The sequence below is a fragment of the Lynx rufus genome, unplaced genomic scaffold, assembly GCF_022079265.1.
Source record: "Lynx rufus isolate CCGP_SWC_20201006 ecotype Redwood Valley unplaced genomic scaffold, mLynRuf1.p SCAF_16, whole genome shotgun sequence".
Taxonomy (NCBI): domain Eukaryota; kingdom Metazoa; phylum Chordata; class Mammalia; order Carnivora; family Felidae; genus Lynx; species Lynx rufus.
This window is the reverse complement of record NW_025814830.1, coordinates 2,590,991-2,614,143: the sequence shown is the minus strand read 5'-3', so window position 1 is coordinate 2,614,143 and position 23,153 is coordinate 2,590,991. Positions and strand designations below refer to the sequence as shown.

The 23,153-nt window shown below is 44.5% G+C and overlaps 1 protein-coding gene across 1 annotated transcript in view; it reads left to right on the top strand.

Annotated features, from left to right (window-relative positions):
- LOC124511691 (zinc finger protein 721-like) overlaps positions 1-23,153 on the top strand; it is a 46,509-nt gene that overhangs the window by 5,396 nt on the left and 17,960 nt on the right. The window contains exons 4-6 of the mRNA XM_047079073.1: positions 8,259-9,970; positions 15,283-15,403; positions 15,681-15,776. Of these exons, the coding sequence (XP_046935029.1) occupies positions 8,259-9,970; positions 15,283-15,403; positions 15,681-15,776 (1,929 nt within the window). The remainder of the gene's footprint in view (positions 1-8,258; positions 9,971-15,282; positions 15,404-15,680; positions 15,777-23,153) is intronic.

Here is a 23,153-nt window from a genome sequence, read left to right as displayed (position 1 = left end):
TGTAGAAAACCTCTCGTATCTCTCCTTTGACACCACGGCCACATGCACAGAACTTCTGATGCTACATGTTGGGGTTTCTCCCCACACCAGGCAGTTCTTTGTGACACCGGCTGGGTGTCTTATGATTGAACTCAGTTCTGACATTATCTACCTGGAGGGTAGTGTTAGATCCCATAGGTTAAGGGCAGATCCCATGAGACTGCCCCCCGCTTTAGATATCAATCAGGTTACTCACAGCTTCTGTCTGACTTGGCTACAAATTTGAGGTTCCCATGACCTCCTCCCCCTTGAATTTGATTATTTGCTAGAATAATTCAGAGAATTTGGGGAAATACTTATTGTTTACTAGTTTGTTATAAAAGGATATGATAAAGCATACAGATGAACATCCAGGTGGAAGAGGTGTGTAGGGAGAGGTATGTGGAAAGGGGCACAGAGCTTTCATCCCTCTCCAGGCCTCTGTCTCCCCACACCTCCATGCGTTCAGCAACCCGGAAGCTCCCTGAACCCCACAGTACAGGGATTTTCTGGAGGCTTCATTACACACACGATCAATCATGAACTCTCTCTCCAGTCTCTTCTTTCTGGAGGATGGAGGGTGGGGCTGAAAGTTCCAAGCTTCTAATCAGGCCTGGTCTTTCTGCTGACCAGCCCCCATCCAGCAGCCCACCCAGAGTCACCTTATTAGAACAAAAGATACTCTTATCACCCAGGAAATTCCAAGGGATTTATGAGCCCTGTGTCAGGAACCGAGGTCAGAAACCAAACATTAGAACAGAAGATGCTGAGTGCTCTTATCACTTAGGAAATTGTAAGGGTTTGGGGTGTTTTCTGTGGGAACCTGGGGCAGTGAAGTGTGTCTTTTTTCCTCGACACTTCCCTACCTCCTTAGCTCTCTTATTTAAAGCCTTTTGATTTCTTAAAATTTCTCATTCTTTGTTCTCCGCCCAGACTACATCATTGCTTTTATTTCCTTGTATAATTATTCATTCTGATCTTTCCTTTAGTCTTCCTAAATGAGACTGCTGGATTCATTCCCTTGAATCTTTCCTTTTCCTTATGATAATCACCAACATTAAATCCCAACTAATCACATTACCAGTCTTATATAGGACAGAAATTTCTCTTCGATCAACAGTCTCGATAATATGCTGTCTCTTGCTTATATAGAATTTGCTTCCCTTTTCCTAAAGTCAAGATTAACTGTATTGGAAGGAGTCTTTTTTTTTCTTTTTTTCTTTTTTTAGATTTTATTTTTTCTTTTTTAAAATTTACATCCAAATTGGTTAGCATATAGTGCAACAGTGATTTCAGGAGTAGATTCCTCAATGCCCCTTACCCATTTAGCCCATCCCCCTCCCACAACCCCTCCAGTAACTCTGTTTGTTCTCCATATTTATGAGTCTCTTCTGTTTTGTTCCCCTCCCTGTTTTTATATTATTTTCTTTCCCTTCTCTTATGTTCATCCGTTTTGTCTCTTAAAGTCCTCATATGAGTGAAATCATATGATTTTTGTCTTTCTCTGACTAATTTCACTTAGCATAATACCCTCCAGTTCCATCCACGTAGTTGCAAATGGCAAGATTTCATTCTTTTTGATTGCCAAGTAATACTCCATTGTGTATCTGTATACCACATCTTCTTTATCCATTCATCCATCGATGGACATTTGGGCTCTTTCCATACTTTGGCTGTTGTTGATAGAGCTGCTATAAACATGGGGGTGCATGTGTCCCTTCGAAACAGCACGCCTGTATCCCGTGGATAAATGCCTAGTAATGCAATTGCTGGGTCATAGGATAGTTCTATTTTTAGTTTTTTGAGGAACCTCCATACTGTTTTCCAGAGTGGCTGCACCAGCTTGCATTCCCACCAACAATGCAAAAGAGATCCTCTTTCTCCGCATCCTTGCCAACATCTGCTGTTGCCTGAGTTGTTAATGTTAGCCATTCTGACAGGTGTGAGGTGGTATCTCATTGCAGTTTTGATTTGTATTTCCCTGATGATGAGTGATGAGGAGCATTTTTTCATGTGTCGTTTGGCCATCTGGATGTCTTTCTTGGAGAAGTGTCTATTCATGTCTTTCGCCCTTTTGTTCACTGGATTATTTGTTTTTTGGGTGTGGAGTTTGAGAAGTTCTTTAGATTTTGGATACTAACTCTTTATCTGATATGTCGTTTGCAAATATCTTTTCCCGTTCTGTCGGTTGCCTTTTAGTTTTGCTGATTGTTTCCTTCACTGTGCAGAAGCTTTTTATTTTGATGAGGTCCCAGTAGTTCATTTTTGCTTTTGTTTCCCTTGCCTCCAGAGACGTGTTGAGCAAGAAGTTGCTGTGGCCAAGATCAAAGAGGTTTTTGCTTGCTTTCTGCTCGAGGATTTTGATGGCTTCCTGTCTTACATTGAGGTCTTTCAACCATTTTGAGTTTCTTTTTGTGTATGGTATAAGAAAGTGGTCCAGGTTCATTCTTCTGCATGTCGCTGTCCAGTTTTCCCAGCACCACTTGCTGAAGAGACTGTCTTTATTCCATTGGATATTCTTTCCTGCTTTGTCAAAGATTAGTTGGCCATACGTTTGTGGGTCCATTTCTGGGTTCTCTATTCTATTCCATTGATCTGAGTGTCTGTTCTTGTGCCAGTACCATACTGTCTTGATGATTACAGCTTTGTAGTATAACTTGAAGTCTGGGATTGTGATGCCTCCTGCTTTGGTTTTCTTTTTCAAGATTGCTTTGACTATTTGGGGTCTTTTCTGGTTCCGTACAAATTTTAGGATTATTTGTTCTAGCCCTGTGAAGAATGCTGGTGTTACTTTGATAAGGATTGCATTGAATATGTAGATTGCTTTGGGTAGTATCGACATTTTAACAGTATTTTTTCTGCCTATCCAGGAGCATGGAATCTTTATCCATGTTTTTGTGTCTTCTTCAATTTCTTTCATAAGCTTTCTAGTTTTCAGTGTGTAGATTTTTCACCTCTTTGGTTAGATTTATTCGTAGGTATTTTATGGTTTTTGGTGCAACTGTAAATGGGATCGATTCCTTGATTTCTCTTTCTGTCGCTTCATTGTTGGTGTATAGGATGAAGGAGTCTTTTTAATGTGTTCCATACATGAGGATCTTTCCTTGGTTCATTGTTTGAAATATTTTCTGATTACCTTAAATGGGTTTTTGGTAGCCTTGTACACGTAGGCACCGACAGCCGTGAGCAACAACAGCAATAACAAATTATTTTCAGAGATGACTTTGTACGAGGGGAAACGAAGTTGATTAAAACAAGCAAATAAGTGTAACACCTTGTGGGGAAAAGTCCGGGAAGATCGGTGGGACAGCAGTGGAATTGTGTGCGAGGCCCCAGAGCTGCTGGAGGAGCTGGGAGTCTAGCTGGGGCCTCTAAGCTTAGGTCTTCAGGGATGGGAGTAACTCTTTGGTAAGACGCCTTTGAGCAGCTGTATGAGGAGTGTGAGGGCCTCGGGTGAACTGAGCTGCCAGAGGACATCATTGCAAGTTCAAAGGCCTGAGGCAGGAACATGTTTGAGGAACCTCAGGGAAACTGGTGTGAGTACAGGGAAGGGAGCCAGAGGGACAGTGGCTGGTGATCACATGGAGATAAGGGCAATGGGGTAGTGGCTGGAGTTAGATTAGACATCTCGTGTACCTTGGAAGCACATTTCAAGGACTTGATGTTTTTAAAATATTTTTTTATTTTTGAGAGAGAGAGGGAGAGAGAGAGAAGACAGGCCGGGAAGGGGCAGAGAGAGAGGGAGAGACAGAATCCCAAGCAGGCTCTGTGCTGTAAGCGCAGAGCCCAATGCAGGGCTTGAACTCACGAACAGTGAGATCATGACCTGAACTGAAATCAAGAGTCAGTCACTTAAACAACTGAGCCACCCAGGTGCCCCAAGGACTTGATATTTTTAAATAACGAGATAAGAAAGCATTAGGGAGTTTTCAGTAGAGAATGAATACAAAATCATTTCTATTTAAAATGATGGCTTTGGCTACTTTGTAGAAAGGAGATGGTAGCAGACAGGCTGAGGGCTGAAGTCCAGCTGGGAACCTGTTGCTATGGTCCAGGACACCTGGGCAGAGAGGGTGAGGGTCGGTGTTCTTCTGAACGTGTTTATAAAGAGGGCAGAAATAATTTCCTACTGAAGTACGTAGAGGCTGCGAGAGAAGACACAGAAGCAGGATGACAGGAAGTCTTTCGGGTGCAAGTCCGGGAGGAGTAGAGTTTCCATTTCTGAGATGAAGACGACATGCGGAGGAGGAGGTGTGGGTTGAGAAGTCGTGAGTTCTGTTTTGCACATTGTACATCAGACTGTGCTCACGCGTGTCCAGGCTAGCATGCTGCGTTTGGATATGGCAGAGGAGTCCAGGGAGAGTTTAGGACTAGAGATGGAAATATGGATTGAGTATATCTCGTGTCGTATGTGGACAGATTAAGAAGAGCCTTGGACAGAGGTGCCTGGGTGGCTCAGTCGGTTAAACGTCCAACTTCCTCTGAGGTCATGATCTCGCCGTCCGTGAGTTCAAGCCCATCGTTGGGCTCTGTGCTGATTGCTCAGAGCCTGGGGCCTGCTTCTGATTCTGTCTCCCTTTCTCTCTGCCCCTCTCTACTCATGCTTTGTGTGTGTGTGTGTCTCTCTCTCAAAAATAAATAGATATCTAAAAAAAAAAAAATAAAGGAGCCTTGGACAGCTAAGAATCAGAAAGGTGGCCATTTGTTAAACGCAGGGTTTCCCAGACCCTTTCTTTTGAGAGTGTGTTTTTGTTAGCTTCGGGGTGATGGCCTGGGCTGGTCTATATATGATGCTGTAAAACAGGCCCTCTTGAGCCTAACTGGTCGAGCCACAGTCTTCATATGTGCTGGAAGAAATTGAATTTAGTGAGAAGTAAAGCAATATATTCTAGAAGTAGGATTTTAGTAGAAAATAGAGAACAGGGGCTTCTGGGCGGCTCAGTTGGTTGAGTGTCTGACTTCGGCTCAGGTCATGATCTTGCAGGTTCGTGAGTCGGAGCCCCGCATCGGGCTCTCTGCTGTCAATACAGAGCCCACTTTGGATCCTCTGTCCCCCTTCTCTCTCTCCCCCTCCCCTGCTTGCATGCATGAGTGCACTCTTCCTCTCTCTCTCAAAAATAAATAATAAACATAAAAAAAAAGAAAACGGGACAAATTGGCATGTAAAACATGGAGGTTCAGCTTTGAATGAGGCGTCTCATGCTACAGTCCTGGGCTGGGTGAAGTTAATTGTCAGTGAACGGTAAAGCTAGGAGTACTTTAGAAACCGAGGGGAAACAGTTCACAGTGACGCAGAGTGGGGAAGGGTGGCATGATATGTGGGAGGCATAAATAAGATTGGAGTAAAGATGATGAAGGGCAAAGAACGCAGGTGTGAGTGTGGGAATGGGCACAGCCGTGTGGGGGCTGTCAGAGGATTAGCCTGACTGCAGCCACATGAAGGCCAGGTTTAGAAGGAATTCGTGGGGGAAACATGGATAAATGGGGTGATTGTTGGAGACGTAACTTATTTCCAGGCTAACTGTCGGGACTTGGTTAGTAAGTGAGGTAGAATGGTGGAGCTGTAAGTTGGATTTGTATTGTCCTTGGATGTGTGGTCTCCCTTTTTAACTGAGTGGCAGTGGTGTATATGCATCCAGTAGTTCTAAGAAAAATGGAAGGCAAAGCCGCCAAGAGTCTTGGTCTAGGATCAGAAATGTGATCCTTTAGCATCCTGTAAACGATGGAAACCAAGATGTATATGTAGAATTTTGAAAGAGGGGCACCTGGCTGGCCCAGTCCGTTAAGCGTCCGACTCTCGATTTCGGCTCAGGTCATGATCTCACGGTTCGTGAGTTTGAGCCCCATGTCGGGCTCTGTGCTGACAGCATGGAACCTGCTTGGGATTCTCTCTCTCTCCTTCTCTCTCTGCCCTCTTCACCCCCGCTCATTCTCTCTCTTTCTCTCTCTCTCTCTCTCTCTCTCTCAATTAAGTAAACTTAAAACAAAAAAGAATTTTGGAAAAAGATGCTATTGCGGGCAAGGTGTCAATTTGGGGGCTCATTACATTGACATGGGAACAGTTGGAATATTCCTTGTGTGCAAGTACAAAATGTAAATGTGACAGAAGACGGTGACAGCCCTCGTGTGGTATTGTGATGTAAGAAACATGTATTTGGTCTTTCGCCCTGGTTCCTGGCACAGAGTGTCTACAACCCTTGTAATTTCCTGACTATGGGCATGTTTATTTCCCTTATTAATGTAGACAATGTTTGTTGCTTCTCCCTGGGTTTTTTTCCCCCCCCTTTGGTATTTTTGTTTCTAATTAAATTTTTAGTTTTAATTCCGCTATAGTTAACATACAGTGTTATATTCACTTCAGGTGTCCGATATAGTGATTCGACAATTGGACGCACTGCTCAGTGCTGATCATGATAGATAAACGTAATCTTAATCCCCTTCACCTATTTCACTTACCCCCACCCTCCTCCCTTCTGGTAACCGTCAGTTTGTTTTCTATAGTTGAGAGTCTGTTTTTTTGGTTTGTCTCTCTCTCTTTTTTTTTTCCCCTTTGTGTATTTTTGTTTCTTTTTTTGACAGAGCATGCACTTGCGAGCAGGGGAGGAGCAGAGAGAGAGGGAGAGAGTCTTAAGCAGGCTCCACAGTCAGTGTGGATCCTGACCCGGGACTCAACCTCATGAACCATGAGATTATGACCTGAGCTGAAAGCAAGAGTCGGACACTTAACAGACTGAGCCACCCAGGCACCCCTGTTTCTGTTTCTTAAAGTTCACATATGAGTGAAATCATATGGTATTTGTCTTCCTCCATGGGCTTTTTTTTTTCTAATGTTCATTTATTTGTTTTGAGAGAGAGAGCTGGGGAGGGGCAGAAAGAGAGGGAGAGAGAGAATCCCAAGCAGGCTCTGCACTGTCAGCACAGAGCCTGATGTGGAGCTCGATCTCACAAACCATGAGATCATGACCAGAGCTGAAATCAAGAGGTGGACCCTTAACTGACTGAACCATCCAGGCGCCCCAGTCCATGGGCTGTTTAAAACCCAAACTCCTGGCGCTCCTGGGTGGCTCAGTCAGTTGAGCATCCAATTCTTGATTTCATCTCAGGTCATGTTCTCACGGTTTGTGAGTTTGAGTCCCGCATGGGGCTCTGTGATGACGGCACAGAGCCTGCTTGGGTTTCTCTGTCTCCCTCTCTCTCTGCCTCCCCGCCGCCCCCAGCACTCTCTCTCTCAAAAATAAATAAATAAACATTTAAAAACCCAAACTCCTAATGTTCCAGTAATTGTAAACATGGTCCATACTTTCATCTTTCAACATACTCATTTATCCAAGTGCGAACCCAACCTGTTTCCTGTCTTTATGTGACATTTATGCACTGGTGATTTCTACATTGTTATTTCTAGTTGAGACCTTTCTTAGGATTTACATATCCAATCAAGCTCTTCGTGTCTGTATCAGCTATCCAAAACGCCTCTGAAGGCTGATACGCTCGCTTAATTTCCCCACATTCGAAACCCCAATAATATTTCCCATCTCATTAAAAGTCACTACCCACCTGTCAATTGGCCCAGGTCAGATACTTCAGAATAAGACCTGATTCCTCATGTGTATTAATTCCCCCCAAGTTGAAGTTGTGAGCGAGCCTTGTCTTTTCTCTCTCCGCATTATGTTCTGACTCCGTCCACCTCACTCTCCATTGCTCCCTGAACCCACTTTTCACAGTTTGTACCTGCTTTCTCTGTCACTGCTTGCTTAATTTGGTTTTTCCTAACTAGAACGTATGCTCAGTGGAAACAGGAAATGTGTTTCTATGTCCTCATCACCAGCACAATGCCTGGTACATGGTCATAGTTTCCTAAGGATTTATGGATGTATGAATGTGTCCCACAACATTTTAAAACAGATATCCTTCTATCTCCTCTGGGAACTTGGTTTTATTGTACTTTCTTAGCATGCTTTGTAAGGTCACAGTTAGAAAGGAGCCAAATCTATGTTTATTCATTTTGAGTGATCTAACCTTATTTATGCGCTGACTATTCTTACCTTTCTTCTTTGCTTATATTATTGTGCTTAACCTTTGTTCAAATGATAACAAACATATTTCCTGGAGTCTTTAAAATGAGGTCATGGTGTTGTCAATAAGGAACCAACCTACACAGATCCACTTGAGAAATAGTTTTAGTATATATCAAGCTGATATATCAAGCTCATGGAAAGATTCATTCTTCTCTTCTTTCCTAGAGATCAAGAAAGATGGTGGCCATCTACAGGGGCACTTGCAAAATCAAAGATGTCCAAAGAGAATGAAACAATGCCATGAACATAATGCATTTGGAAACATTGTTCATCGGAGTAAAAGTAATTTTCCTGTAAGGCAAAGTCATGACATCTTTGACTTACATGGGAAAACACTGAAGTCAAATTTAAGTTCAGTTAACCGCAACAGAAGCTATGAAGTAAAGAACCTGACTGAGGTTAATGGGGATATGAAATCCTTTTCCCATACAAAGCATGACCAGTATTGTATTGAAATTAAATTTCCTGAACGTGGAAATTCTGCAAATACAAATTCCCAATTCATCAAGCATCAGAGAACTCAAAAGACAGAGAAACCCCACGTATGCGGTGAGTGTGGAAAAGGCTTCTTCAAGAAGTCTCGGCTCACGGATCATCAGAGAGTGCACACAGGAGAGAAGCCTCATGGATGCAGCATATGCGGCAAAGCCTTTTCCAGAAAGTCCAGGCTCACCGAACACCAGAAAACTCACATAGGAGAGAGGCGGTACGCATGCACTGAATGTGACAGATCATTCCCCAAGAAATCACGGCTCCTTGTGCATCAGAAAACTCACACAGGAGAGAAACCCTATGTATGCAGTGAGTGCGGAAAAGGCTTCTTCAAGAAGTCTCGGCTCATTAACCATCAGAGAGTTCACACGGGAGAGAAGCCCCATGGATGCAGTCTGTGTGACAAGGCATTTTCCAGAAAGTCCAGGCTCATTGAACACCAGAGAACTCACACAGGAGAAAAACCTTACGAATGCACCCAGTGTGACAAAACATTCCGCTGGAAGTCGCAGCTCAACGCCCATCAGAAGACTCATACAGGAGAGAAACCGTATATATGCAGTGATTGTGGGAAAGGCTTCATTCAGAAGGGCAATCTCATCGTACACCAGCGGACGCACACTGGGGAGAAACCTTACGTATGCAGTGACTGTGGAAAAGGCTTCATTCAGAAGGGCAATCTCCTTAAACATCAACGCATTCACACTGGAGAGAAACCCTATGTATGCACCGAATGTGGGAAAGGCTTTAGCCAGAAGACCTGCCTCATATCCCATCAGCGATTTCACACTGGAAAGACGCCCTTTGTGTGTAGTGAGTGTGGAAAATCCTGTTCCCACAAGTCCGGTCTCATTAACCACAGGAGGATTCACACAGGAGAGAAACCCTATACCTGCGGTGACTGCGGGAAGGCCTTTAGAGATAAGTCGTGCCTTAACAGACACCGGAGGACTCATACAGGAGAGAGGCCCTACAGGTGCACTGACTGTGGGAAGGCTTTCTCCCACCTGTCTTGCCTCGTTTACCATAAGGGAATGTTGCACGCAAGAGAGAAAGGGGTATGTCCAGTCACGGTGGGGAATCCTTTCTCAGAGAGCCACAGCCCGTCACGTTCAAGTGATAGCACGCAGGAGAAAGACCCTGTTAATAAGGTGTCCAGGCCAATGCCTTCTGTAGCGGCTCAGACTTCGTTACGCCTCTGTGGGCTCCTAGCAAATAGGAACACAGCCACGGTGGGACAGCCAGGTGCTAGATGTGCACCACCAGCAGATAACCGAGTTTGCACAGGGAAACCTGTTGAATGCAGTGAATGTGGTGCTGCCTTCACCGACCAGTTGTGTCATAGTTTATGTCCCAAAAAGCACACAGGCATAAAGTGTGATACAATCTAGGTGGAAAGCCCTTGAATAAAACCTGCCAGGTCAGTGTGTGGCTGACAGGCGTATACTGAGACGCATAGTGTAAAACCCGGGAATAGTATAAAAAGACCAATAGAATAAAGATCCAGAAAGCCTTTGTGGAAAGATAGAGCCTGCCGGGTGTCTCACGGGTCCCATATCAGCAGTGAGCTCATAGCTGGTAGAAATATAATGACTGTGGGAGAGTCCTTCCCCAGAGAGAAGACCTCACTAGGTGCCAGACCGTTCCCACAGGAGAGAAACTGTTGGAAGAGCTTTGAAGGCAGTGACTGTGGCAGGACTGTCACTGAAGCATCCTCAGGCTGGGGAAATCCTACAGAAAAAAAAGGACTCTGAGCACACCAACTGTGGAACGTCTTCAGCAAAATAGCAGCAAACACATCCAGCGAATACGCCCTGTGAAAGTGAATATTTCAGAGATTTCTGCCAGAAGTCTAGCCTCATTGCACACAGTGCACATTTCAGGACAATATACCTTGAATCAGACTCCTAATTGATGTGATGGTGACTCCTTAATTCAAAGGAGGTGGTAGATGGTGCACATCAGTGGTTAGAACTATAACCGTGCACCCCCCCTTTTTTGGGGGGGCGCATGAATCTTTCATTCCCACCCAGGATCAGTATTTGGTTAGCTCCTGTATTATTTTGGTTCTAAATTTATTCAGTTAATTTTAGACCACTGAAGTCCTTCAAAAGGAAGCTGAATACATTTAATTCAGTGTTGTACCATGGCATATTTGGATGCGTTTGACTTTGTAAATATCCCCCAAAGGAACAACTACTCGGAACTCCTGAATAACCTATCCGTCAAGTTCTTTGCCTAGAAGACAGTTCCCAGCCGGTACACACACCGCTCAGAAAACCTTTCATTAGCTATTTCCTTACATGATCTACAGATGCTGACAGTAGTGAACTAAATAAGAATCCTTGCTGCCTTTGAAGTGGTTTTTTTTTTCTTTTTAAACTGAATTACATGCATATAGCACTTTGACCTTCCAGCACATGTAATCAGAGGAGAGATACACCTACATTAGTTGAAAGGGACATAAGGTAAAAGGTACAAAGTATCATGGTAATTTCTTGCTTGAGGGGCATGTTATTATTTGGACAGGGATGGGGAAAAGATTCAGTTGGTTTTACATATGTAAAATAGGATGTGGATACTTTGTTAAAAGATACTTTCTTTCTACCTGGATTATAAATCCCTACCCAGATAGTTTATAGATTTTCGCATATTCCCCAGCCCATAGCAGACTGGAAACAAATCCCATGGCTTTGAAAGGTGACTGAAAGTAAATGTGTGGCCTAAATGAATGACCCACTGGACTAATCAATCAAGCGGATTTTTGTTCACTTAAGGAAAGGAGCTACGGGAAAGAAATTTCAAAGATCAGAAAATTATAAAAAAAGAAAGAAAGAAAGAAAAAAAAAGAATCCTGAATAGAGACCCCTGGCAATAGAGAAAGGGCAGATCAGAGAAGGAATAGGATCCTCAGAGCAAGCCCAATTGATAGAAAATGACGTCACCTCCAAAAAGGAGGACAGTGCGTTAGATGGGTGGAGGTGAGATTCTTTCGATGCCGTGAAGCGCCCTGACCCTTGCTCCACAGTCTGCCCCCTGTTAGAGCTTTTATCTCAGGGATCCCAGCTCCTTTGTGATGTGATGAACTGGGACACGTAGCTTCATCACGCTCACTGTCCTGGGAACGGGGCCTTGTCCTCTCTCCTGTACTCAGGGTTCTTTCCCTTGCTTCAGGAAAGATCTGTCCAGCTTAAAAGCGGAGCGCTGATTACAAGGAAAAAAAGTGGAAATTTGCCATCAAGTGGCTGTCTCATCATTGAATTCCAAACACTGGGTTTTTGAGGAATTTACTGCAACATGTTTTTTTGAGCGCCTGCACTGTGCCAGGCACTGTTGTAGACATGGGGTACACACTGGTGAACAAAACATGCAAAGTAATGGCCTCTGGAAGGATGGATTTGGGACAGATGCTCTTCAAAGAATCAGAAATGGACTCTTGTTCGACTCAGGCTTCAGGTCATCGCCACTCCTCGTGTCGCGAATCTGCACCGCCTCTCGTGGCCCGTGTCTTTGTCCTTGAATCTTCAGTCGGGGTCCCTGAAGGGGCTGCCCCGGCCTGCCTTGAACCCTGAGCTGACTCACCTTTCCGAGGCTGGCGTCCCAGGTAAATAAAACATTTTAGTAGGATAGGTAATTCCAGATGGTCCTCTTTGAGAAGGCCATGTCTGTTTACATCCTCTAGGCTCCACCCCTCACCTTCATAAAAATCGTAACAATTACTAAGCGTGCTGACTGCCAGATGATAATGGCATTGTTGGTTACTTAGACTCTGGAACGCTCCATTTCCATCTTCATGTATTTTAGGGAACTGCTTTTCTACCTTTGAAGCCTCATCATTTTCCCCTCGGTCCAGGTGCCACGTTCTCAGCTGTGGCACAGGGTGACGAGTGAGGATCCTAAGGCCTAAGGGCTCGGGTCTACATGGGTCACTGCCTTGTCTGGCTCAGTGGGGTGGGTGTATTAGTCTTCTCGGGCTGTCACAGAGCACAGACTGGCTGGCTTACGCAACAGACATTTCTCACAATTCTGGAGGCTAAAGTCTGAGATCAAGGTTCCCACGGTTGGTTCCTTCCGAGGTCTTTCCTCGACTTGTACGTGCCACCTTCTCCCTGTGTCCTCATGTGGTATCTGGTCCAGGTTTCTTTTTCTTTTCTTAATTCATTTTTATTAAAAAAAAATTTTTTTTTAATTTTTTTTCAACGTTTTTATTTATTTTTGGGACAGAGAGAGACAGAGCATAAACGGGGGAGGGGCAGAGAGAGGGAGACACAGAATCGGAAACAGGCTCCAGGCTCTGAGCCATCAGCCCAGAGCCTGACGCGGGGCTCGAACTCACGGACCGCGAGATCGTGACCTGGCTGAAGTCGGACGCTTAACCGACTGCGCCACCCAGGCGCCCCTAAAAAAATTTTTTTAATTTCACTTATTTGGGGGGGAGGACAGAGCGTGAGAGGGGGAGGGGCAGAGAGAGCAGGAGACACAGATCCGAAGCAGGCTCCAGGCTCTGAGCTGTCAGCACAGAACCCGACGAGAATGGACTCCCGAGGTCATGACCTGAGCTGAAGTCAGACGCTTAACCGACTGAGCCACCAAGGCGCCCAATATATATGTATATTTAATAGTTAATATTTATGCATATATTGTATGTATATTCAGCAAACAAGTGAGTTCCCTTTTACCTTGCGGGTCCCCAGGATCACCCTCAGGTATGCTAATTTGCTAAGAAGACTCAGAACTCAGAAAGCCTTTTTTTTTTAAATTTTTTTTTCAACATTTATTTATTTTTGGGACAGAGAGAGACAGAGCATGAACGGGGGAGGGGCAGAGAGAGAGGGAGACACAGAATCAGAAACAGGCTCCAGGCTCTGAGCCATCAGCCCAGAGCCCGACGCGGGGCTCGAACTCCCGGACCGCGAGATCGTGACCTGGCTGAAGTCGGACGCTTAACCAACTGCGCCACCCAGGCGCCCCCAGAAAGCCTTTTATACTCAAGGTTACATTCATGATAGAAAGAATAGAGATTAAAACAGCCAAGGAAAAGCCACAGCGTGACTTGGGGGGCGGCTGTGTGTCCGTGCACCCCTGGAGAGGCTGGAGACTGAAGGCGGACATGCGTGTGTCCTGCCCAGCTGATTGAGCCCCCACACGGAGCAGACATCAAGGCTCGGGAGTCTTCTGTTGGCAGTTTCCGCTGCCTTCTGTCGCAGGTGCATGCTGAGGAAGTAACACTGCCCGTGGCTCCATTGTGGGAGGTCATCTGGAAGCTCCATGTCTGGGACTTTGCTGTGCTCTGCCCTTTGCGCCACTTTTCTTGGCTCATGTTAACCTGTATCCTTTAACTATCATAAGCTCTAACAGCTTTCAGTGAGTTCTGAGTCCCGCTAGCAAATTATCATGGTCTTTCGGAATATTCTCCCCAGCTGCAGTAGCTCTGCTGCATTTTGGGTAATTTCTAGTTCACTAATTATCCCTTCAGTGCCTCTAATAATGCTTTCAACCTATGGGGGTGTTTCTTTTTTTCAGAGATACTGTTCCTCAATTCTGCCTACCTGTCTCTTTATAGTTCCTGTTCCTTAGACATTTAAAAATACTCCTGGCGACATTTTAAAAAGATGTTTATTTATTTATTTATTCTGAGAGGGGGTGCAGAGAGAGAATCCCAAGCAGGCCCCACACTGTTGGTGCAGAGCCCGATGTGGGGGCTCGAACCCACGAACCGGGAGATCACGACCTGAGCTGAAACCAAGAGTCAGACGCTTAACTGACTGTGCCACCCAGGTGCCCTACCTTGCAACACTTCTTAGAAATTCCTTAGAACATTTTAAGCACACTTCATCTCTTGTCTCCACATGGTTCATTCAGATCCACCAAGTCTGGGAAGGCCCTTGATGAGTGTAATAATATGTTTTATTAATCGTGTTTTATTAATATTGATTAATCTTGTTTTATTAATCTTAATATCAAGATTAATGTTTGGCAAGTGTATAATGTTTGGCAAGTAAGTGCTCCCATGTATATGATTCTTGGTTGGCAAGAGAATGTCATATCTACTTATTACAGAAATTTCTGATTTGTCAAATAAATGGACTATTGAATGTATAAATGCAGAATATCCCAATAGTATTTTCCTTCTACAGACTGATTTAAAACAGTTTTTAATGTTTATTTATTTTTGAGAGAGAGATAGAGTGTGAGCGGGGAAGGGGCAGAGAGAGGGAGACATGGAATCCAAAGTGGCCTCCAGGCTCTGAGCTGTTAGCACAGAGCCTGATGTGGGGCTCGAACTCACAAACCGTGAAATCATGACCTGAGCCAAAGTCGGATGCTTAACCGACTGAGCCACCCAGGTGCCCCTACAAAGTGGTTTTTAAAAAACTGCTTGTGGAGCTCCTGAGTGGATCAGTTGGGTAAGCGTCTGACTTTGGCTCACGTCATAATCTCACAGTTCATGGGTTCGAGCCCTGCGTCTGGAGGGGCAGAGAGAGAGAGAGACACAGAATCGGAAGCAGGCTCCGGGTTCCGAGCTGTCAGCCTAGAGCCTGACATGGGGCTCGAACCCACGAACTATGAGATCATGACCTGAGCTGAAGTCATACGCTTACCCAACTGAGCCACCCAGGCACCCCAAGAAAAAATAAAATCTTAAAAAAATAACAAAAGGGAAACACTTCTATTAAACAGGACCATGTTATTACAGGAGTTACTGACACTGGAGGATGTGACCATGGACTTCATGTGGGAGGAGTGGCAGCTCCTGGCCCCCACCCAGAAGAACCTGCCGGGACGTGATGTTGGAGAACTACAGGAACCTGGTGTCAGTAGGTGAGGACAGCCCCCCTGTCATTCAGAGAGTCCCCATCAGTGGCGTTTCCTCTGCCAGCTGCTTAACACTTCAGAGTATCTGCAGCGCTTTCCAGTGGTAGATTCTCGGGTCCTTCTCTGGCTTCAGACAAGAGTGTCTAACGTGTCCGCTCCTGTGAGAGAAGAACCCCTGCCGTGCAGATGTGAAAAGTGCCTCAGCCCCTCACGTGTAGCGTCCTCCCATCCCGACACACCCCAGCCCATCTCCAAGTGTCCTGTCTCTCCCACGGGCAGGGCATCAAGCCAGCAAACCAGACGCGCTCTCCAAGCTGGAACGAGGGGAAGAACCGTGGGCGATAGAAGAGGAAGTCCGCAGTGGAACCAGTCCAGGTGAGCAAGTGACAACAGCAAGGTGAATGGCCAAGGAGGTCACATTCTCACGAGCCAGGGAAGGTGCCAGGGCTGTGAGAGTGTCTGAGGATGTCTAAACAGCTGCCCCTCATATCCTTCCCTGGTGAGAGCTTCTTTGTAGGAGGCGATAGGAAAATATGCCCCTTTTCTTCTTCCGAGAGCCGACCCCTGTTTATTTTATGTACATCTTAATTTTTTTTAAAGATTTTATTATTATTATTTTTAATGTTTTATTTATTTTTGAGAGAGAGAGACAGAGACAGAGTACAAGCAGGGGAGGGGCAGAGACAGAGGGAGAAGCAGGCTCCGGGCTCTGAGCTGTCAGCACAGAGCCTGACGTGGGGCCTGAACTTGTGAACTGTGAGATCATGACCTGAGCCGAAATGGGACACTTAACCGGCTGAGCCACCCAGGCGCCCCTAAGATTTTATTTTTAAGTAATCTCTACATCCAATGTGGGGCTCAAAATTATGACCCTGAGATCAAGAGTCACATGATGTACCGACTGAGCCAGCCGGGCATTCCCATCTTGATTTTTGTCATTGTTTGCTTAGTTCTCTTCTTCCTACAGTTCTCAAGTCTTCTTTGTCCATTGTTGCAGTGTCTCTAACTACTTCTTCCACACTTCCATTGCTATGAAATTCCACCTTCTAAGTGTTACTCCAGACATAGCTCTTTGAATTCAAAATAGTCTTCCAATTGGTTCATGTAACTGCCCCATTGCAAACTAGTGATTTCCCTTCCCAGCATTCAGCCTCGCTTTGGATGCTGTGTCCACACTGTAATCTGATCTCTGTGTTTTCATGGCTTCTTAGCTTCTTGTTCTAGACTAAATGTTTGTGTCTTCTCGAGATTCAGGTGTTGAAATCCTAATCCCCAAGGTGATGGTGTTATGAGATGTGGCCTTTGAGAGGTGATTAGGTCATGACGGTCCTGCCCTTTCTGCCATATTAGGTTGTAACTAGAAGGTACTGCCCACGAGGAAGCAGGTCTCACCAGACACCCAATCTGCTGGTACCCTGATCTGGGACTTCCCAGCCTCCAAAAATATGAAATACATTTTTGTCGGTTTTTGTTCTAGCAACCTGAATGAACTAATGAGACACTTCTCTTTCCCCACTCGGAAGTTGTCCAAAGATTCTGTTTTCCATTTCTTGTTCTGTTCTCCTGTCCTTAAACTTTCCCTTTAATTTGTGAGTTAAGCTTTTATTTTCAACAGAGACTTCTAAGTTCACAGAAACTCCTGAATGAATTCAGACTTTTTAGTAAGGAACTAAAATCACTTTCTCTAGAAGAAAATTTCTTCCACCTTCCTCTTTTTTCCCCTTAAGTTTAGTGTCTTCTAACAGTTTAGAAAAATGAGTACTATAGAAGGTTAAGAATGGGGGGCACCTGGGTGGCTTAGTTAAGCATCTGACTTCAGCTCAGGTCATGGTCTCATGGTTTGTAGGTTTGAGCCTCACTTCCGGCTCTGTGCTGACAGGTGGGAGCCTGGAGCCTGCTTTGGATTCTGTATCTCCCTCTCCTCTGCCCCTCCCTTGCTTACACTCTGTTTCTCTCTCTCTCTCTTAAAAATAAATATAAAAGAAGAAAGAAAGAGCAATGGAAATTAAGAAAGAGGTGGTGAGGTTGGAAGATCTAAGAGAGGTTGGTTCTCCAAAAGCAGAACAAAAATGTCTTTCAGGAAAGTAAGAGCCATAAACGTTGTTGGGAGTTGCTGATTCAGCAAGAAAGACGTAAACTAAGGGACAGGGATATGATCTCAGTGTTGTCTTCCCATTCATATAATTGTGTGTGTGTGTGTGTGTGTGTGTGTGTGTGTGTGTGTGTGTATTGCTGCACTTTGAATTCTGTGTTCACGAAATGGTCTCTGACTGCTTGTTTTCCTTCTATGAATTCTCTTAGTGCTTTGTGCCCACAGCACTGAAACTCAGCCTTGAAAACATCATATCTATTTTTCAAACATTTCTTAAATCCGAGGCTTTTGTTGGAGACCGTGTGTATAATGCATGGATCCAGGCCTTTCTCTCTCAGCCTGGCTGATGAGATTTCGGGTACAAGTCTGGGGACGTTGATATCTAAAGTTCTTTAGAGGCTGCTGTTGTGGCGCTTTATTTGGCGACTCACAGCTAAAGTGCTGAATTTCAAAAGAAGCAAAGAAATACCACCTAGTAGCAGAGATGTTTGTGGTAAATAGATGACACGGATCCATGAAAATCTGTATGCAATACAGGTTTTTTTTTTTAATTAAAAAAAAACTTTTTTTTAACGTTTTTATTCATTTTTGAGACAGGGAGAGACAGAGCATGAACAGGGGAGGGTCAGAGAGAGGGAGACACAGAATCTGAAACAGGCTCCAGGCTCTGAGCTGTCAGCACAGAGCCCGACGCGGGGCTCGAACTCACGGACCGCGAGATCGTGACCTGAGCCGAAGTCGGCCGCTTAACCGACTGCGCCACCCAGGCGCCCCAACAGGTTTTGAACACACAGTATTGTTGCTAGAATTCAAGGTTGAGGTTACATGTCAAAATGATTAGCAAAGGTGTGATACTGTGGAAATCTAGAGGAAATAGAACCTACAGTGATATAGAGAGCCTGGGGAATAACGCCACGATATGTGGGCGCATACCTTGATTTTAAATAAAGAAGGTAATGAAGGGCAAAGAAGAGAGGCATAAATAGTAAGAAATCTGCAAGGCCATGGCCAAGACTGCCACAGAGCAGCCTGAAGCCTCGCAGAGGCCAGTGTCAGAGGGTATTTGTGGGGGCAGCACTGGAATGGAAACAGGTAAATGGGGTGATCGAGGCAACGTTAACTTTTTTATTTTTAAGTTTATTTATTTGAGAGAGAGAAAGCACGAGTTGGGGAGGGACAGAGGGGGGGCAGGAGAGAGAGAATCCCAAGCAGGCTCCACATCATCAGTGGAGAGCCCGATGCGGGACCCGAACTCACAAACTGTGAGATCACGACCTGAGCCCAAGTCGGACGCTTAACCGACCGAGCCCCCCAGGCACCCCAAGGCAATATTAACTTTTATTGCCAGGCTGACTGTTTAGACTTTATGTATTGGTAATTGAACTAGTTGAGGTAGCATGATGAATGGTAGGGGTTTTTTGTTGTTTTGTTTTTTCAGCTCTGGGTTGTCTTAATTTCTACCTGGTGGCAGCTGTGTAGCAATAATAAGGAAGGGCCTGAGGCTGTGGGAAAAACAGCGTACCAGTGGCCCGAGTCTTGGTTCAGAAGGAGGCAAGTGGTCCTAAAGGCTGCTTAACTGAGGCCAACATGGAGACAGAAATGCAGAATTGTGGAAGAAGACGCAGTCCATTGCAAGATGAGGGATCAGTGCCTTGGGGGTGTCAAAATGGGAGGAAATCAGATGTGACATCTGTACAGGTACAGCTTGCAGAATGCGACGGAAGGTGATGGTCTTCTTCTTCCATATTGAAGCACATCTGTCCCTGGAGAAGTCTGCGTGTCTACCAGTCTGGTGGAATTTTTGGATGGTCATTCTCTCTCACCTTTGCCCCTTTCTTCAGGAACGTGCCCCAGCTAGACTAAAAGTTGGGAGTGTGGAGATAAGAGTCTGTCCCTAAATGTATGGCCAGGGTGATGGTGCTCTGCAGAACGAAGAAAGGGGTAAATTTTCGAAAGCGGACGACCACCCAAGAGTATCACAGAAATGTCAAACTCAAACACTGAGGGTCCAACATTCTGAATTGCCTGAGATGTTTGTTCATAACAAGCATCTGCTTCTGCCCTTGACCACCATAGTCTGTTTGCTTCCTTTGGTGGGACTCTTCCAAACCGGAAGTCTGAATGTTTGAGCAACTAACATCTTGGTCCTTTGCCTCAACTTTGTTTCAGTCTTTGCGCTCTGAACACGACCTCAGCTTATCCTTTATCCTTAAAAATTTACATATGGATATTTTCCACATCGCTGTGTCCACTCAGGCCAGTTCTCAACATTTGTCTATCCAGCTGGGTACTGGCACCTTGCCGTCTAACAAAAATCAAAATGTTTATATGCTTCGGAAAGTCCACTTATTTCCCCCACATTCTGAACCTCAGTAACATCCACCCTCTTCAAGAAAGTTTCCACCTACCTCTTGACTCCAGCAAAATATTTAGGAGTGAACCTTAATTCTTCATGTCCTTTCTCCTTCCATTTTGAACTCAGTGGTAAGACTTGTCTTACTCCACAGTGTATCCTCATTTCCTCCACCTCTCTTCATCTCCTTTGCTTCTTCTAACCACTTCTCATAATTTGCAGCTGTCTCCCTTTTTTCTTTCTTTTTCAATATTGATTTTTGAGAGAGAGAGAGAGAGAGAGAGAGAGAGAGAGCATGAGCGGGGGAGGGACAGAGAGAGAGGGAGACACAGAATCCAAAGCAGGCTGTCAGCACAGAGCCTGATGCGGGGCTTGAACTCATGGACCGTGAGATCATGACCTGAGCTGAAGTCAGACGCTTAACTGACTGAGTCACCCAGGCGCCCCTGCCTCCCATTTTTCTTTGCTCAGTGTATTTTCCATACCTAGAATGTAAACTCAGAATAATACATTCACGTGTCCCCAACACCAGCGCTGTGGCCAGTACCTACCAGGCATTTTATTAGGATTTGTGGAATGACTGAATGCAGCCCTTGTAACCTTGGATGGAGTTTTTTTTCCACCTGTGTTTTCTCTTCTAACAGTGGTTTTCTTATTTTCTGCTCTCTCTGCATGTTTTGCAAGATGCTATTTAGAAAGCAGCCGACTGTATAGTTATTCATTGTGAACTATCTAAACTTATTTGTATGCTTTTTGCTTTTGCCACTTGATTTTTGTGTGTTGTGTTTTTACCAGTGTTCAAGAAATAAGGGACATTAATAGAGACTCTTTTATACTGAGATCACGCAGTCAATACTAAAGATTGGCTAGTCCACACCTAGGCACTCATTGTTGTCTTCTTTCCTAGAAGCTGAAGTTGATGATCACCTACGGTGACACTTGCATGGCTGGAGATGCCTAAAGACAACTAAATGCGGAACAATGCTGTGAACATGATGCCTCTGAAAATATTGTCCATCTGGACCATCATTTTCCTTTAAGGCAAAATTAGGGAAAAACTCTGAAGTCAAATTTAAATTCAGTCAGTTAAAGCAGAGGCTATGAAATAAAGAACTCCATGGAGTGTAGTGGAGATGAGAAATCCTTTCTCCTTACAAAGTATGAGCAAATTCATACTAAAATTGCCTGAAATTGGAAAACCCATCAGCACTAAGGCTCCCGTTTGTTCAGCATCAGAGGGCTCACAAAATTGGGGAATGCACATATGCAGTGAATGTGGGGAATCCTTCATCAGGAAGCCTCAGCTCACTAAACGTGAGAGGATTCACCGGGGAGAGAAACCCTATGAATGCAGTACATATGGGAAGGCACATACCACAAAGTCCAGGTTCACTGGACACGAGAAAATTCACACAGGAGAGAAACCTATAGGTGAATATGGCAAAGCCTGTTATAGGAAGTCAGAGTCATTATACACGAGAGAAACGGAAGAGGAGAAAACCCCATTGAGGCACTGAATGTGGCAGAGCCTTGCTCATTAAATGACATCTCATTTTACTTCAGAAAACTCATACCTGAGAGAAACCCTATGTATGATTGTGGAAAGAGCTTCACCCAGAAGATTAGTTTTATTGTACGTGAGTGAACTCATACTGGTGAGAAACCCTGTATATGTAGTGAGTGTGGACAAGGCTTCATCCACAAGGTGGGCCTCTTACGACATCAGGGAATTCATGCAAACAAGGCTTCCTTTGTATGTAGGGACTGTAGAAAATCCTGTCCTCAGGGGCACCTGGGTGGCTCAGTCAGTTAAGTGTCCAACTTCGGCTCAGGGATGATCTCGTGGTTCGTGAGTTGGAGCCCTGTGTTGGGCTCTGTGCTGACGGCTCCGAGCCTGGAGCCTGTTTCAGATTCTGTGTCTCCCTCTCTCCCGGCCCCTCCCCACTCACGATCTACCTCTCACTCTCTCTCTCTCAAAAATTAAAAAAAAAAAAAAAAATCCTGTCCTCAGAAGTCAGGTCTCATTAAACATCAGAAACGCACACAGGAAAGAAACCTCATAAATGTAGTGAATGTGGGAAAACCATCAGGAAGCAACAGCTCATTATCCATTAAAGAACTCCTACAGGAGAGAGATCTGTGAATGCACTGGGTGTGGGAAAGCTTTTGCCTACAAGTCTTGCCTTATTAAACAAACAAACAAACAAACAAACAAACAAAAACCCCCCACACAAAGGAGAAACACGTAGATTTATAAAATTGGAAAACCCTTCCACAGAGTCACAGCTTCTTAGAAGTGAAGTCCTGTTAATTTGGTGACTGTGCAAATGCCTTCTGTCGCCACTCAGACATTATTAAATATCAGTGGGCTTCTAGCAAATAGGAACTTAGCCCCTTTGGAACAGCCTCTTGCTAGATTGCGCCCTCCAGTGTTGGCAGAAAATTTGCCCAGGGGAACAAAAATCTTACAAATGTAGTCCATGTGATTGTGCCTTCAGTGGTCAATGATTTCACACATTATGTCTCAAAAAAACCTATGGGAAGGAAATGCAGAGTAGAAAAACTGAACAAAAAATTCCAGGCCATTATGTAGTTAAGTGTATTTTGAGAGAAATATGAATGCAGAGACTGGGAAAGCCTGATAAATTTCATTCTCTATATTGTTGATACAGAGACACAGTCTGATGTTAGTAACCCTGTCGTTTCTTTGCCTCTTTTGTTTCCTCCCCTATGTTCATTTGTTTCTTAAATTCCACGAGTGACATCATAAGGTATTTGTCTTTTTCTGAGGTATTTTGCGTAACATAATACTCTCTAGCTTCCACATCAATTGCTCAGTTTCGTCAACTAATCTGGAATGCCTGGGATCATAAGTGAAACAAAACACTGCTGTGAGTATAAAGAGATAAGGTTGTATCTGGATATTGCTAGGAATGAAAATCTTTATAATATAGAGTTGGTTGATAGGAAAAAGCAGTCTTTGACTAGTGGAGTTTAGGGAACATATAAGATCTGTTCAGTTTCCCTAGGATAGTGTGGAGGACTAATTGAAAAGCGGTCGGTACTCCTTTCATAGATTTTCAGGACCTTATATTATGTAAAGTCACCTGAGAAACAGCCTTTCAATGAATTGCTGTTCATTCAGTGAGTATTTGTGAAGTACCTGCTTTATACCCGGTAGTATTCTATCAGCTAAGGACACAGGTGAACAAAATGTCTTTGCCCTCCTGGAATGTTAAGTTAGCTGAATTATATGTAAGTGGTGTATCTTCACCCTCCATCTAACATACTCAGGGTATGTAAACTC